At 54.5% G+C, this 17,653-nt stretch overlaps 1 protein-coding gene across 13 annotated transcripts in view; it reads left to right on the top strand.

Moving 5' to 3' along the window:
• The window catches only part of Rai1 (retinoic acid induced 1), a 97,723-nt gene that overhangs the window by 76,575 nt on the left and 3,495 nt on the right, over positions 1-17,653 (top strand). For 12 of the 13 annotated variants that reach the window (XM_051180515.1, XM_051180519.1, XM_051180523.1 and 9 more), the window contains 3 exons: positions 7,216-12,739; positions 16,090-16,183; positions 16,786-17,330. In XM_051180515.1, coding sequence (XP_051036472.1) covers positions 7,232-12,739; positions 16,090-16,183; positions 16,786-16,940 — 5,757 coding nt within the window. In that variant the 5' untranslated portion in view covers positions 7,216-7,231 and the 3' untranslated portion in view covers positions 16,941-17,330. Of the gene's footprint in view, positions 1-7,215; positions 12,740-16,089; positions 16,184-16,785; positions 17,331-17,653 lie in introns of those variants that run through there. The other variant, XM_051180525.1, reaches the window with a different exon arrangement.

Here is a 17,653-nt window from a genome sequence, read left to right as displayed (position 1 = left end):
ACAGGGCACATTGACCACTGGCTATAAGCAACTGAACTCAGAACTGGACCGAGGTAGGCAGTAACTACTGTAGGAGGTAGCTGCCACTGGACACCTTGCTGTTTGCTGCCTGCCAGCTTCATTCAGGAGGGCAGCCACTTCCTTCACCTTTTTCTTCCCCTTTCTGCCCCTGAGAGTCCTTCAGTAACACCATGGCAGCTCTCTGTGCCTTAGGCTACAGGAGTTGTCTGTGTCCATTCCCCTGGAACCTCTACACTCTGGGCATTCCCACCTGGACTTTTGCTGATCCAAAATGGGCTCCCAGAGCCAGTGGGCACCAACACTTAAAGCTGCAGAGGAGAGAATGCAAACTTCACTGCTCTCCCTTCCTAGTTAGCTTGTTTATACCCTGCCCACCATCCCCTCACTCACTCCTGAAACTGCTCTTTGAGCCTCATCCCCTGAGGCTGAAGAATAGTTAATATGATAAACACAAATCAGGAGTGTCCCTGTGTCCCCCTTAGTTGCAGTATTTATAGGGGCAACTCTGGGGCCAGAGTAGGGCTTTGGCTCTTAAGAACAAAATGCAGAAAGCCTCTACCTTCAGGCTCTTACCCTTAGGAGGCAGCTCATTGTACCATTAATTACGTAATTACTGCTGTCATGAGACCCACATGGGAGCCTGGCAGGGGTAGGGGGACAGGGCCTCAACTGTCTCCTGTGGAATGTTACCAGGGCCACTTCCTACACCACCTCTACACGCTATGCAAGGCCTCCGTCTACCTCTAGTTCTTTAAGTCCTTGCTGCATCCAGGTCACTTACCTTTGTTTGGGCATGGCGCTCCCAAGGCCTGCTCTGGAGCCAGAAAACATTCTGGGTGCTCCTTGTGTTGAATACCCAAATCTCCAGCCTAACAAGGCACAAACTAAATTGCATGGGTGTCAGCTTCATCAGTATTTGACACTTGGCAATGATAAGTGAAAGCCCACAGACAGTCTTCTCCAACTCTGCACTGCTTATATAACAATAAAAACCCTTGAGAATTGGTTGGTTTTTTGTTGTTGTTGTTTTTTTTTTTTTTTTTTTTTTTTTTTTTTTTGTTTTTGGGGTGTGTGTGTGTGTGTAAGTAAAAGAACAGCTTTTCAGAGCTCGTTCTGTTGTGGGTTCCAGGGATTGAACTTGGTCTCTAAGCCATCTTATCTAGCCAGCCCTGGTATCTTTTTTTGAAAATGAAAGACATTCCGTGGTGTACATTCCTGACTTGTGACCTGTTACAGGAAGAAAAGGCTGCACACACACACCCCACCCGGGCTGGAGACAGAGATGTATAACCTGTCTCCAACCCCCTACCTAATACTTTGCTCCAAAGTAGATTCTCTGTCCATCCTTAAGAAAGGGTCTGTGTAGCTGGATGGTGGTGGCATACACCTTTAACCGAAGCACTTGGGAGGCAGAGGCAGGTGGATCTCAGTGAGTTTGGGGCCAGCCTGGTCTACTGAGCAAATTCCAGGACAGGCTCCAATGCTTCGGGGGGGGGAGGAGGAAAAAGAAAGGGTCTCTGTTTAATGAGTGAAGCAGTGCTGTGGCCCTAGCCCATGCCTCCCAGTCCCCACCCAAATAGACTATGTCTCATCACCTTACCACTTACTTGAAATTATTTTCACAGGGTTAATGTGACATTTGAAGCTTGATATATTTAATACATATTTATTGTTCTGGGCAATGGGGACATGGTTATGAATAAAGTGGGCAAAAATCCCCACTCCTATGGAACTTCTCATTCGAGAGGAGACTAGTAATAAGTTAAGGCAAAAAGGTAAGTGCTTTGACAAAATAGAAGGCAGAAGGGGTATCATTTAAAATACGGTGATGACACAGAAGCAAAGGAGTGGAGCTGGGTAAAGAGTTGTCTAAATGTCTGGGAGTGGCTCTCCTAGCAAAGGGGACAGCCAGCACAGAGGCCTTCAGGCCCAAGATCACAACCCTGTTGGCAGTTAGCCAGCCTGCTACTAGCTTGGCACTTCCTTCTGCTGCTTCCACGAGTAAGTCTTGTTGCTTCTGGGCACACGAGGTGGAGAGGACAAAGCTGTACTCTGTAAGGAAGGGTACTGCCAGAGCTTGAAATGTGGACCAACCCAAGCAGCTCCCAACTCCCTTGTTACTCCAGATACTAGATGGAAAAGCACTACCTCTAGCCAGAACCATGAATGGCTGTTCTTTGGATTCTGACTGTGGATGGTATTCGTGAGCTCAGGCTAGCCTGAGCTGGACATGATGGGAAAGGCCCCACCCTCTTCACAGTTGGCCCTCCATGCCTTTTCTTTTACTCCTTGTTTAGGCAGATAGGTGGTGATGTCTTTTGTTGAGTGGTGAATAAAGTAACCTAAAACAAAGGGTCCACAAGAGACTGATGAAGAAGCAGTAGCAGCTGAGGTGGCTACAGACAGGACAGTCCTGATGGTGGGCACAGGGCCAGGTGGACTATGGCCCCCGCTCCTGAGGGCATCCAGCCTGTGACCCATTGCATCCTAGAAAGATACACTACAGGGCTGTGTCTAAGAACTGGTTTTAGAACCCACTCCAGTGCCTTAGCATACCAGGGAAGATGAGTTGGAAGGGGGCTTCTCAAACATCTTCCAGAGAATTCATTTAGCATCTTTTGAGGCCATCTTGTTGTTGTTGTTGTTAGTTTTGCTGTGTTTCTCAGGCTGGCTTGTTGTGCTGGTAATTGAGCTTAAGGCCTTGTGAATGCTAGACAAATACTCTACCACCAAGCTCTACCCCTAACCTGCTTGAGATCTGATCCTCTTGCTTCGGATCCCAGATGCTGGTTATGCCACTATACCCTGCTAATTTTCCATCAGTGATGGGGATGCTGACGGCATGCTAGGCAAGCAAGCCTTCTGTTAGCCTGAACTACACCCCTGTCTCTGTCTACTACTACCTGCTTCTCCACTTGCCTTTGGCTGCTCAGGACCTCACACCCATTCTGTAAAGGTCACTCCAGCCCTGTTAAGGTGTTGCCAGCATGGGATGGTCCTGGGCTAGAGCTGCCTTACCACCACTACCACCCTTGCCTTAAGCAGGTCCATCAGTCCCTTCCTAGCCCAAGGACTCTAGCCTAGTCTCAAGGCCTGTGGTGTCTGACTGCTCTTGTGTGTTCCATGGAGATTCATCCCTGCTTCCCAAGAAGATTGGCAAAGGCCTCCCAAACAGCTAAGAATGGCTGATGATTGGGGGCTCACCAGGGCACATATTTTTTGTGTATGCATGGGTGAGGGCACCCTTGTGGAAACGTGGAAGAGGCCCTCCAGTGCCTTTCTCTATTGCTTTTCACCTTACTTTCTTAAGACAGTCTCTCTGGCCCTGGCTACCTAGCCAGCAAGACCAGACTTTACCTGTTTCCCACTTCTCCCTCCCCTTGCTGTTGCAGTTACAGGCCATACAACTATGCCCAGCTTTTTGATGGGTGCTGGGGTCCCAAACTCAGATCCTCATGCCTGTCCAGCAAACTCTTCTACCCACTGAGCCATCTCCCAACAGTAACAGATAGGGAGGCCCTTGGGTCTCACCTATCCATTGTTCCCTGAACATCGTCTGTCTCTTCCCCGTCTCTTCTCTGGGTTCTCAGGCCTTGAGTGGGTTAGGCTTTCCATTTTCCCTGTTGCTATCAGTCAGGTCGTAAAACAACTCTAGGTGGGTGAGAGGGCCAGTGGCTAGGGCCTGCCAGTGAAGAGGGAACATGTCTCTTCCATCCCTCTCTCCACCTTTCTTCCTCTTTTCCTCAAGATAACATTCCTACAGGGCCAGCTGGGAGCAGTAGTAGCTCTGGCCCACGGTATACCCATCTCAATGGTGGGGGCCAACCCTAGGACTCGAAGAGGCTCCGGACTAACGACTGGAGGCTGCCCAGATGCTATGGGTAGGTTTGCCTGCTGGGAGTTAGGGTATAGCTCAGTGATAGATTTTGCTTAACAAGCTTTGCTTTTCTCTAGCACCACAGAAATAACAGGCTTGGTGGATGCCTATGCATATGTTCACCTGCTCTGAAATCAGCTCGGCTTTCTTGCTGTCCTGTACCAAGACACTCTTTCAGGGTGGGAATTTCTGGTGTGGTGTCTGAGAGAGGAGTTTGATCTCCACTGTTCAGCTAGGGTCATAAGCAAGTGTTTAGCCCCTCTGAACCTCACCTTTAGTTTTAAAAGGGACAAGATAAAGCACTGAGACCTAGAGTCCTTGGGAGAAGGACAATGCCTTAGGCTCAACCTTGCCATGCCTTCAACACAGTTTCATGGCTATGATGAGGGCTTGTCTGTGGCTACTGCTCTGACAAAGGAAGTTATACAGACTGCAAGCACTGTGCAGCTCCACTGAGATCTTGGCCTTGTTGGGCACGGTGCACTCTTCCGTCCAATGTCTGGAGTAACCAGTGGTTACAAGGTTAGAGTATTCATGTCCCTAGGGCCAAAGAGGGTTGCTCTGGATTCCCATCAGCTGCCTGACAGATTCTGCCAGGGTGGCTGAGGGGAAGTCTTGGCAGGTTCCCAGGAGAAGGGGGAGGGGAAGAAGCTAGGGCAAGATTCCCTTTCCCAACCTTTACTGCTGTTGGTCCAGCCACCTTAGCTGCTTCTGTCCTCCATGTTGAAAGGTCACCATTACCTGTGGGGGAATTTGTTCCTCCATCTGCTCTCTGATGCTGCCCACCCCAGCCAGCCCTTTGCTATCTGCCTCTCGTCCCTTCCATGTCCTTTCCTGGTGCTCTTGAAAAATAATCATAATCACAATAATTAATAACAACAAAGCCCACTGCAAGCCTGAGGTGCCTCTTAAAGAGGCAGCACCCCGTTTTCTGCTGGCAGAGCCAGCAGGACCTCTGCAGCTCCAAGCTGGCAGCTAGGATGCCACCGTGCCTGAGCCTTTGTTTCTGTCCCTCCCTCTGCCAGAGTTGGAGGGTGGTGCTGGGGCACATGTTTCTGCCTGTGTCCTCCAACAGGCACTGGGCCTCTGGGATTTTAATTGAACTGTCTTTTCTTAGAGATAGATGCCTTCCACATCCAGCTGCCTGTGTGCATCAGAAAGGCAGCCTGTAATCCTGGGTGGGGAAATTAAGAGGCACAGCAGCTGGACTGATTAGATGGGGCAGGGACTGAAGGCAGGGGGTGGGGGCACTGTTCATGGCTCCCCTCTTTTTAGATAATGTCTCTGGTAATGCATTTTGGGAATGTGGCGGTGGGACTGGGGGGAGAGACACACACACACAAAACTCCAGCCGTAGAAATGTTAATGATATCTACAGGACACTCAGCAGGAAATGAGAGTGATCTGGGACTAATAAAAACCGAAATGTAATTTGTGCAGATATATGAGGGAGGCAGATGTAGCCTTTAGAGCAGTCCGTGTTTGTATGTATAAACACACACCCAGGGAAGACAGGAAACTGGCATTTTGTGTCCTGGTCTTAGAAGTGGCCCACCAGCAGTCCTGAGCAGGAGTGACATCTACCTACATCCAGAGTGTGCTCTGCTCTAGAAGGGGGGCAGGAGACACCAGGAGGGTCTCCTGAATAGATGCTGCCCCCAGCCCCTCTGAGTAGCACAGCTTGGGGTATTTCATCTAAACCAGGAGGACTGGACTAGATCCAAAGGGTAGGTGGGCACCATCTTAAGTAAGGGGTTAGAGACAGGCGAATGCGCTGTGGGTGGGGCAGGCAGGAGGCTTTAACCATCTGGGGAGGAGGAAAGTTGTTTTAGGGGCAGCTGGGTCAGGCCTGCTGCTGTGAGCTCTGGGGTTATCTGGATGTGTGGACATGCTCTGTTCCCCTGGACAGAGTTCCTCTTTTGCTCCCTTCCCTGGGTCAATTCTGAGACAAAGAAAGGAAGGCACCTTTGTGGGATCCAGACTAAAGGGAGGCTGGCCCGCCCTGCCAGGGCCACCTTTCCATTTGTTCCTCTCTCTCACCTTTGTGTTTCTTTCTGTGAGGCACCTACCTCTCCACCCCCACGTTTTCTTCACAAACAAACAAAACCCCCGAAATCTTTGTGGTTTCTGAGTCAGGCCACACCTCCATCTTAATATGTTTTGGAACAAGAACTAGAAAGTCCCAGTTCCCTCCTGGGGGGCTAGAGCTGCTGAGCACCAGAGAACAGGTGCCTCCTGCCTTCAGCCTGTGTGGTGGCTGGCTAAACCCTGACATGTGGGGCACAGGCTCAATAGCTAGCCTTTGTGATTTCTTCAAAGCTTGGGGGCATTCCTCTCTCCCACCACTGAGGGTTTCTGGGGTGACCGAGCCAATCAGTTGAAGGAAACTAGCCAAGGTGCACAGTCCTGTGTTAGGATTTTGTCCACAAAAGCCCCTGCCCTCCTGGTAGATCAGATACTACCTGCCCCTGTCCCCCAGATCAGGAGCAGCTCAGTAGAAGGGGACACAGAAGAGGCAGGGTAGTATGGTCTCCAGTGGCCAGCAGACTTTGTCTTTGTCCCCTATTAGTATGCATCCCCACATTCTGGACTACATAATCTGTTCATGCACCTATGATACCAACAACAGGAGGCAGGTGCTACCATCCTTCATTCCCAGCAGTCAGAGGAGGGGGTGCTTTATGTGGACAGTTGGCTTAGCAGCCCCCCAGTCAACATCTGCCAGAAGGGACAGAGTCCAGATGGCACTGCAGGGGAGGTGTGTGTGAGCGTGCATGTACATGTGCCTGATAGGTCCTTTGTACATGTGTGGATTCCTGAATGTGCAGTCACGGCAGGTCTGGCAAGCGCCCTCTCTCTGATTGGGGAGGGATCCTCCTGGATACCTAGTGTGGCTGGGTCATGCTTTGAGTAGGACTACTCAAAGACTAAGATTATGGGATCCAGTAGGACCCCAGGGAACAGAGTGGAATTGCTCTGCTAGTTTGAACTGTGTACAAGGGCTGGGCGTGGTGCTACGGACAAGCAGATAGAGGGGAGGAGCTGGCAAGAGGGTCCTAGAGTGGCCATTCCTGTGATTTGCTCTGTGCAGTCTGTTTTGGACTGTCCATGTCAGTGGCAGTCTTCCTCAGCAAGGTTCAGCTGCAGGCACTGTGGAAGCAGGGTTTCAGAGCACACCTCCCAGACCCAGAGGTTGTCAATATGTGCACAGCTGGTGAGAAGGTGGCTGGGAGGGGCGCTGCGCTGGCTGAGGCAGAGAGAGTGGAACATGGCCCATCTGAATTGCTTTCCCTCTGCACCACCCCTTCTCTTCACAGATAACCGGCCCGAGTCATGCAGTCTTTTCGAGAAAGGTGTGGTTTCCATGGCAAACAGCAAAACTACCCACAGCCCTCACAGGAGACATCGCGCCTGGAGAACTACAGGCAGCCAGGTCAGGCTGGGCTCAGCTGTGATCGGCAGCGGCTGCTGGCCAAGGACTATTACAGCCCACAGCCCTATCCAGGCTACGAGGGTGGCACTGGCGCCCCTTCCGGCACCGTGGCCACGACAGCTGCAGACAAGTACCACCGAGGCAGCAAGTCCCTGCAGGGGAGACCGGCTTTCCCCAGCTACGTTCAAGACAGCAGTCCCTACCCAGGGCGCTACTCTGGCGAGGAGGGCCTTCAGACCTGGGGGGGCCCACAGCCACCACCTCCCCAACCGCAGCCTCTGCCAGGGACAGTGAGCAAGTATGAGGAGAACTTGATGAAGAAGGCCGTGGTGCCCCCAAACAGGCAGTACCCTGAGCAGGGCCCCCAACTTCCCTTCCGGACTCACAGCCTGCATGCCCCCCCACCACAGCCTCAGCAGCCCCTGGCTTACCCCAAACTGCAAAGGCAGAAACCACAGAATGACCTTGCCTCCCCTCTGCCCTTCCCCCAGAGCAGCCACTTTCCCCAGCATTCCCAGTCCTTCCCTACCTCCTCCACCTACGCACCAGCAGTGCAGGGTGGTGGGCAGGGGGCGCACTCATATAAGAGTTGCACAGCACCATCTGCCCAGCCTCATGACAGGCCGATGAGTGCCAATGCCAGCCTGGCCCCAGGGCAGCGGGTCCAGAATCTTCACGCTTACCAATCAGGCCGCCTTGGCTATGAACAGCAGCAGCAAGCACTTCAAGGCCGGCACCACACCCAGGAAACTCTTCACTACCAGAACCTCGCCAAGTACCAACACTATGGACAGCAGGGCCAGGGCTACTGTCCACCAGACACAGCTGTCAGGACTCCAGAACAGTATTACCAGACCTTCAGCCCTAGCTCCAGCCACTCCCCTGCACGCTCTGTAGGTCGCTCCCCTTCCTATAGCTCCACCCCATCACCACTGATGCCCAACCTGGAGAACTTCCCCTATAGCCAGCAGCCGCTTAGTGCTGGGGCCTTCCCCGCCGGCATCACAGACCACAGCCACTTTATGCCCCTGCTCAATCCATCTCCAACAGATGCTGCCAGTTCTGTGGACCCCCAGGTCAGCAACTGCAAGCCCCTGCAAAAGGAGAAGCTTCCCGACAACTTGCTGTCAGACCTCAGCCTGCAGAGCCTCACAGCACTTACCTCACAGGTGGAAAACATCTCCAACACTGTGCAGCAGCTCTTGCTGTCCAAAGCTGCCATGCCACAGAAGAAAGGGGTCAAGAGCCTTGTGTCTAGGACTCCAGAGCAGCACAAGAGCCAGCACTGTAGCCCTGAGGGCAGTGGCTACTCCGCTGAGCCAGCAGGCACACCACTGTCTGAGCCGCCAAGCAGCACACCCCAGTCCACTCACGCTGAGCCACAAGACACTGACTACCTGAGTGGCTCCGAGGACCCACTAGAGCGCAGCTTCCTCTACTGCAGCCAGGCCCGTGGCAGTCCTGCCAGGGTCAACAACAGCAACAAGGCCAAGCCTGAGTCCGTGTCCACCTGTTCTGTGACCTCACCTGACGACATGTCCACCAAGTCTGACGACTCTTTCCAGAGCCTGCACAGTACTCTGCCACTGGACAGCTTCTCCAAATTTGTGGCAGGCGAGCGGGACTGCCCACGGCTGCTGCTCAGTGCCCTGGCACAGGAAGATCTGGCCTCTGAGATCCTAGGGCTTCAGGAAGCCATTGTTGAAAAGGCTGACAAGGCCTGGGCTGAGACTTCCAGCCTGCCCAAGGACAATGGCAAGCCACCCTTCTCACTGGAGAACCACAGCACCTGCCTAGACAGTGTGGCCAAGACTTCATGGTCACAGCCAGGGGAACCAGAAACCCTACCTGAGCCCTTGCAGCTGGACAAAGGTGGTAGCACTAAGGACTTCAGCCCAGGGCTATTTGAAGACCCTTCTGTGGCCTTTGCCACCACTGACCCGAAGAAGACAACCAGTCCCCTGTCCTTTGGTACCAAGCCTTTGCTTGGAGCTGCCACTCCAGACCCCACCACGACAGCATTTGACTGCTTTCCAGATACAACCACTGCCACCTCGGTGGACAGTGCCAACCCCTTTGCCTGGCCAGAGGAGAACCTAGGTGATGCTTGTCCTCGTTGGGGCCTCCATCCTGGTGAGCTCACCAAGGGCTTGGAGCAGGGTGCAAAAGCCTCAGACAATGTGGGCAAAGCAGATGCACACGAGACCTCTGCCTGCTTGGGCTTCCAGGAAGACCATGCCATTGGGAAGCCAGCAGCCACACTGTCTGGGGACTTCAAACAGCAGGAGGCAGATGGGGTGAAGGAGGAAGTGGGTGGGTTGCTGCAGTGCCCTGAGGTGGGCAAAGCTGACCAGTGGCTGGAGGACAGCCGGCATTGCTGTTCCTCTGCTGACTTCGGGGACCTGCCGCTATTGCCACCCCCTGGCAGGAAGGAGGACCTGGAGGCTGAAGAGGAGTACTCTTCCTTGTGTGAACTTTTGGGCAGCCCTGAGCAGAGGCCCAGCCTGCAGGACCCATTGTCCCCCAAGGCTCCCCTGCTTTGCACCAAGGAGGAAGCAGAGGAAGTTCTGGACCCCAAGGCTGGCTGGGCCTCCCCATGTCACCTCTCTGGGGAGCCTGCTGTCCTACTGGGCCCCTCTGTGGGTGCTGAGTCAAAGGTCCAGAGCTGGTTTGAGTCGTCGCTGTCACATATGAAGCCAGGAGAAGATGGGCCTGAGATGGAGAGAGCCCCGGGTAGTTCCACCACTTCAGAAGGCTCCCTGGCCCCAAAGCCTAACAAGCCTGCTGTGCCTGAGGTACCCATTGCTAAGAAAGAGCCTGTGCCGCGGGGTAAAAGTTTACGGAGCCGGAGGGTGCACCGAGGGCTGCCTGAGGCTGAAGACTCTCCGTGCAGGGTACCAGCACTTCCCAAAGACCTCTTGCTCCCAGAGTCCTGCACGGGACCCCCCCAGGGACAGGCAGAAGGGGCTGGAGCCCCAGGCCGGGGGCTATCAGAAGGGCTCCCCAGAATGTGTACTCGCTCTCTTACAGCACTCAGTGAGCCCCAAACTCCTGGACCTCCAGGCCTGACCACAACCCCCACACCTCCTGACAAACTGGGAGGCAAACAGCGAGCCGCCTTCAAGTCTGGCAAGCGGGTAGGAAAACCATCACCCAAGGCAGCATCCAGCCCCAGCAACCCTGCTGCCCTGCCTGTTGCCTCGGACAGTAGCCCCATGGGCTCCAAGACCAAGGAGCCAGACTCTCCCAGCATCCCTGGCAAGGACCAGCGTTCCATGGTCCTCCGGTCTCGCACCAAACCCCAGCAGGTCTTCCATGCCAAACGGCGGCGGCCCTCAGAGAGCCGGATCCCAGATTGCCGTGCCACCAAGAAGCTCCCTGCCAACAACCACTTAGCCACTGCATTCAAGGTCTCCAGTGGGCCCCAGAAGGAAGGCCGGGTGAGCCAGCGGGTCAAAGTACCCAAGCCTGGTACAGGGAGCAAGCTTTCAGATCGGCCCCTCCACGCGCTCAAAAGGAAATCGGCTTTCATGGCTCCTGTCCCCACGAAAAAGCGAAGCCTCATCCTTCGGAGCAGCAGTGGGAGTGGGACAGATGGTAGGGAGGAGAGGCCCGAGAGCTCGCCTAGCCTCTTGAGGAGGATGGCCTCACCCCAGAGGGCCAGGCCCAGAGGCACTGGGGAGCCACCCCCACCCCCATCCCTGGAGCCTCCTGCTGCATGCATGGGGTTGGCTACACCATCATCCCTGCCTAGTGCTGTGAGGACCAAGGTGCTGCCACCCCGAAAGGGCCGTGGCCTCAAGCTGGAGGCCATAGTGCAGAAGATCACCTCCCCTGGTCTCAAGAAATTTGCATGCAGAGTGGCGGGGGCTCCTCCTGGGACACCCCGGAGCCCAGCCCTACCTGAGAAACGGTCAGGGGGCAGTCCAGCTGGGGCAGAAGAGGGCCTAGGAGGAATGGGCCCTGGGCAGATGCTACCAGCTGCTTCAGGAGCCGACACATTGTGCAGAAATCCAGCCAGCAGGTCCCTAAAAGGCAAACTCTTGAGTAGCAAGAAACTGTCTTCTACTGCCGACTGTCCCAAAGCTGAGGCCTTCATGTCCCCAGAGACCCTGCCATCCCTAGGGACTGCCCGTGCACCGAAGAAAAGGAGCCGGAAAAGCAGGACCGGGGCCTTGGGACCCTCTAAAGGGCAGTTAGAGAAGCGGCCCTGTCCTGGCCAAACTCTGATCCTTGCTACCCATGACAGGTCCAGCAGCACTCAGGGTGGAGGTGAGGACAGCTCCGGTGGAGGAGGCAAGAAGCCAAAGACAGAGGAGCCGGGAATGGCCCCCCAGCCCCCTGAAGGCCGGCCCTGCCAGCCCCAGACAAGGGCACAGAAGCAGCCGGGCCAAGCCAGCTATAGTAGCTATTCAAAGCGGAAGCGCCTCAGCCGTGGCCGGGCTAAGACCACCCACGCTTCACCCTGTAAGGGACGTGCCACCCGGAGACGGCAGCAGCAGGTTCTGCCCCTGGATCCTGCAGAACCTGAAATCCGACTCAAATACATTTCCTCTTGCAAGCGGCTGAGGGCAGACAGCCGCACCCCAGCCTTCTCGCCCTTTGTGCGGGTGGAGAAGCGAGACGCATACACCACCATATGTACTGTTGTCAACTCCCCAGGGGATGAGCCCAAGCCTCACTGGAAGCCATCCTCCTCTGCTGCATCCTCCTCCTCTGTCTCCTCCTCCTCCTTAGAACCAGCTGGGGCCTCTCTGACCACGTTCCCTGGAGGCCCTGTGCTGCAGCCGAGGCCCTCCCTGCCCCTCTCCTCCACCATGCATCTGGGGCCTGTGGTATCCAAGGCCCTAAGTACCTCTTGCCTTGTCTGCTGCCTCTGCCAAAACCCGGCCAACTTCAAAGACCTTGGGGACCTCTGTGGCCCCTACTACCCTGAACACTGCCTCCCAAAAAAGAAACCAAAACTCAAGGAGAAGGTGCGGCTGGAGGGCACCTTTGAGGAGGCCTCTCTGCCTCTTGAGAGAACATTCAAAGGCCTGGAATGTGCAGCCAGCACCACCGTTGCCGCCACCACCATCACCACCACCACAACCCTGGGGAGGCTGTCCAGGCCTGATGGCCCAGCTGACCCTGGCAAGCAGGGCACCCTGCGCACCAGTGCCCGGGGCCTGTCACGGCGGCTGCAGAGTTGCTATTGCTGTGATGGTCAGGGGGACGGGGGTGAGGAGGTGGCCCCAGCTGACAAGAGCCGTAAGCATGAATGCAGCAAAGAGGCTCCTGCAGAACCTGGTGGGGACACCCAGGAACACTGGGTACATGAGGCCTGTGCTGTGTGGACCAGCGGGGTGTACCTGGTGGCCGGGAAGCTCTTTGGGCTGCAGGAGGCCATGAAGGTAGCTGTGGACATGGTAAGAAGCTAGACCAGCCCCGGTAGGGGATGGGATTTTTGAGGTACTGTCAGGCTGGCAGAGGTGCCGTCAGGGCTGTATTGTGGGTCACTTGTGCCCATAGCCAAAGAGTAGCCAGTCCCTCGAGGGAGTGTCGAGGCAAGTTGAAGTATTCCTGGGGCTACAGCAGGTCACATTTATCTATCCTGCCCCAGGGTATGTGCCCCACACAGTCCTGTGTTCCACAGGGCCAGTCTTCCCCACACACACCACCCAAAACCAGAGCTGGCAAGACAGGGCCCTTCCTGAGTTGAATGCCAAGGTGGCCTGGTCTCCCCTGAACTGGGACTTATGGGATAGCTCCTAAACAACGTGGCTAAAGCATGGGACACTGGTTCTGGGCAACCCTGGGTTTCCTGACCACAGAAGCCCTGAAGCTCAACCCTCCCGTTCTAAGTCATCCCTTCAGAAAACTTTGGACTGCCGCAGGCACAGCCTCTACCCTTGTTCCTTCATCCCCGTGGGCAAGACCACAGCACCTAGACTTGATCTTGAGGGCTCTATCTGGGATCACAGGTATGGGATGGAGAGAGTATTGTGAACTCTGGCTGCAGCTAAGGTTCCTGAGACCAAGGGGACTGGCAGAGGCTACTCCAGAAGCCATGTTCCCCTGAAGCTTTGGCCCTAGGGCAGCAGAGCCTCTTTCTGCCTTGCAGATCATGCCTTGGGCAGCTCCTCTACACTGTCCTTATTGGGAACTCATACCAGCTCTGTTGACTTCCTTCTTTTCCTCCTTCCCTCAGTCCACTGTGGGCAGCTGAATTCAGAGGACCCTGACTGTCCAGCAGCCTCTGTCCTCTCCATACTTTCCTGCCTCAGCTTCTCCGAAGCACTCTGTCCAGGCCCTGTCCTTGACCTCAGAGACCTCTGTGGATGCTGCCCTTGACTCTAGGCATCTCCTGTCCATGGTGATAGCTATAGACTTTCTGGGCCCCATTGTCTACACATCATGTTGAGAAGGGCCTGAGATACAAGACAGCACAGCTTTCAGTAACTCGGCCAGTTCATGTATCAGGCAAGCACCAAACCCCCATCTTCCTGCCTGTCACTGGCTCCATGGTGACTAAGTGACTATATCTTCACAGCTACCTTGAAATAGTCTTTTCTCTCCCTTCATTAGAAAATAACAAGCCTGGGAGCTGGAGAGATGGCTGAGTGGTTAAGAGCACTGGCAGTTTTTTCCAGAGGACCTGGGTTCAATTCCCAGTACCTACATGGCAGCTTACAGCTATCTGTAGCTCCAGTTCCAGGGGATCCAGCATCTTACATGGACATACACACAGGCAAAACACTAATGCACATAAAAAGAAAGAAAAACAAGCCTGGACCCCCCCTATCCAGTGAGATACCTGATACCCTGCATTACTCAGGGCTTATTTGAGGGGCAGAGCTGGAACTCAGTCATCTCATGTCTCCAACCCCTAGTACTGGGCTCACATAAACAAGCTGAAACCTTGGTGAATGCAGTAAGGACCCTTGCTCACTGGCCTAGTTGGTCCTGTGCCTTGGGCCTCTTGTTGTCCATGCTGGCACACACACACACATCTTGTTGAGCTGAGGAAGGTGTATGGGTCATGGGGTCACAGCTGGAGCTGGAGCCACTCACTGCTGAGCCCTGTCAACACTGCCACACACCAGGGTAACAGGGAAGATCGATTAGGAGAGGCTCTCATTGGACAAGGGTTGGCTGCCTATTGAAGTCTCCCTGCCAGAGGTAGGCCTGTCTGGTTCAGGACTGGCAGCCGGGGCCTGCTGCCAGGCTGTACCCCACAGTCACAGGCTCCAATGACATGCCCCCTGCAGAATACACTGAGGGGCAGGCTAGGGTTTCCCGGGTTCCCTGGAGAGTGACCTGCAGGGTCATAGCCTTAGTGGCTTGTTGGCATTGCTCTCTCCAGGAACCAGGCAGAGCCTGCTTCAAATGTAACTTTAGGAAGACTCGTGTCACTCACAAGCCCCAGAGTGCCACCTCCCATCCATTGCACTGGCCAGCCTTTGGTCTTCCCATCCTCCACAGTTCCTACTGTATCTCAGTCTGCCATGCCCACCTTCCAGGTCTTTAGCCACCCGGGCTGCCCACATCCTCGATCTGTCACTGTTTCCTGACTAGACGGGATACTGCAATTCAGGGACTTGGGGCTGATCACACCCTAGGAGATGGCGGCCTCTGAGTGGGGGTGACACGGTTGATCTACCCAAGAACAAGTCTTCATCCTTTGGTGCCTTAGCCTCTTCGTATTTGTAATGAGCAGTCTTGCCTCAGGAGTTGCTTGGGACTATCTGCCACAAGGGGACCATAGTTACCTTCAACCTCACAGTACTCCCAAGGGTCACTGCGAGTGAGATCTGGTCCCTGTTGGGGTTTCCACATGCTTTGTCTTCCCTTAGTGGCTTAAGTTGGCCTAGGGCTCTAGGTCTTTGGAAGGCTCATCCGGAAGCTCTGCTGACCCAACCACACTGGCCACTCCAGCTACAGAGTGCTTGGGCAGAACCCACCATGCCAGCACAGCCTGAACCTGCTGGGCCGTGTGACTTTGGGTCTACCTGGACCTTTGAACTTATGGGTTGCTTCCAGCTCTGTTTTCTCTGACCCAGGGAAGAGAGTGCTGTGCTGGAACTTACAGCAACACCTGGCACCAAGTGCACCGTTACTAAAGTGCCTGGCCTCTGAGCCTGCTGTGTCTGTCCTCTGCTTCCCTCCTGCCTCACTGCCCACAGTGATGACAGGCTTGGGAGCAGGGGTGGCCTGGGACCCATCTATATCCCTCCCTGTGCCAAGGTTTGGCATCATTGTCCGGTCCTAGCCATGTCACAGCCTCTGGACCCAGCAAAAGTCATTTATGGAGAAGGGCTGGACATGTTCTGGGGGCATCAGGTTCACATGAGACCAGCCTCTTGGGGGGGTCATATGTCAACTCTTCCCCCACCCAGCTCATTTCTATGCATCTGCTGCTGCCACTGGGTAGGGAGCATGCTTCTCCCTCACATGGAAGGTGCCTGTCTAACCATCTGGAAAGTGGAGGGCAATGAAAGCCACTCCCCTTGCTGCTAGAAGGAGCCAGTGGATGAGGACACATCACAGCCAGCATGTAAGCAGCACCTGACAGATGGTGGCTGCCAGCCATGGCCACTGTGGTGACTAGCACCACTAGCCCAAGAGGGTCCCCGCTCAGTGCGCTAGCCCAGGAGATGGCAGAGGGCCAGCCCTCCAGGGCATTTCCCTCCCTGCTTCATCCCAGTGCCATTCTGGCAGAAGTACTGTTGGGCCCATCTGGACACACAAGGACTCACTTGCCTTCCTCTCTCTTCAGCCATGTTCCAGCTGTCATGAAGCCGGGGCGACCATCTCATGCTCCTATAAGGGATGTATGCACACCTACCACTACCCTTGTGCCAATGACACAGGTAAGAGCTGGCCTGGATACAGCTGTTCCAACTCAGACCCCATGTGAGTCCCAGTGCCCTCACCTGCCCCAACAACTCCGTAACTCGTTCTCTGCCTCTACCTGCATTTGGCAGTTGCAGGGATGTAGAAATGGGTTGGTCCCTACCTACCTGATTGAGGATTTCCCAGAGCTCTGAGGGGCAGACAGAGGCATAAAGGATAGAACAGAGATCTGAGCAAAGAGCTCAGAAAGGAGAGAGTGTGGGGGCATGGGCCTTTAAGAATGAATAGGAGCACACTCGACAGAGAAAAGGGGAAAGGCTGTATACCAACTACAACCAAACAAGGAACTGTGAGTATCTCAGTGGTAGATTGTTTTGGATGACCATCCTGTGCTCCTACACAGAGTGTGTCCATACCAACCACACTACCTGAGCGCCAGAGGCCATCTCCAGCATTTACTGCAGAAAAATCAATCAAACTAGGGGAATTTAGGTCAAGGTGGAGACAGACCAGCTGGCATGTTGGCTATCGGGACTCATCATGCAAACTTTGGAGCAGGTCTATGGGTGACAGACCCCCCCTGTGACCTGTCCTCTTTCCTACTCATTGTGGGTCACAGGACCAACAAGGCCAGCTCTAACCCATCAAGTGGAGAACTTGAAGCACTTGCTTATAAAGACAGCATCCAGTCGCTGGGAATGGCAGGCAGCACAGCACACTCTTGTCCAGATCCAGCCCAGGCGCCATTTCTCCCTGTGCCCATCAGTCTCCTAGACCCCATCTGCAGAGCTGGACCGTGAGCAGCTCGTCATTGGAACAGCAGGACTCTCCAGAAAGTACAGCCTCATGAGTCAGATGCTGTCATCCCCTCCCATTCCTCAGCTCTGGCCTGGTCATTTGTCCTAGTCTGAGCAGTAGAATGCCATCAGTGCCATCTGCCCAATAGATCCTGGGCCAGCATTAGCCCCTGCCGAGCCACCGTGGGAGCCACACAGGGCCTCAGATGGTGATGGTCTTCTGGTGGTGGTGAGCTGCTAGCACTCAGCAGAAAAGGATGTTAGTGGACACAGGATTGGGGTCCTCATTGACTCTGCCTCCATCACAATGTGACCTGTATTGGGACGTGGACTCAACCTAAGTACAAGGCCTTACTCCCTATCCAACCTATCTCAGGCAAAGTCATCATGTGGCAATTCACTTTCTGCCCGGTCCTAGCTACACACATACAGCCACACAGAGGTTGGGGAGCTTTCTCTGTCCTCTCCTACTCCAGGCTTGTCCAGCCTCCCCAGTGGCTCAGCCTGAAGGGACAGGCAGGATGGCCATAATCCTGCCACAGTCATATATTAGGTGTCTTAGTGACTTTTCTGTTGCTATGATAAAATGCCCTGACAAAAGCAGCTTGGGGAAGGAAGATTTGTTTTGGCTCAGTCATAGGTCACAAGCCACTATAGTTATATATAGTTACTATATAGTCACAGCAGCAG

Source organism: Phodopus roborovskii, unplaced genomic scaffold (assembly GCF_943737965.1).
Source record: "Phodopus roborovskii unplaced genomic scaffold, PHOROB, whole genome shotgun sequence".
NCBI classification, from domain to species: Eukaryota; Metazoa; Chordata; class Mammalia; order Rodentia; family Cricetidae; genus Phodopus; species Phodopus roborovskii.
Note: the sequence above shows the minus strand (reverse complement) of the source record. Positions and strands in the feature narration are given on the sequence as shown.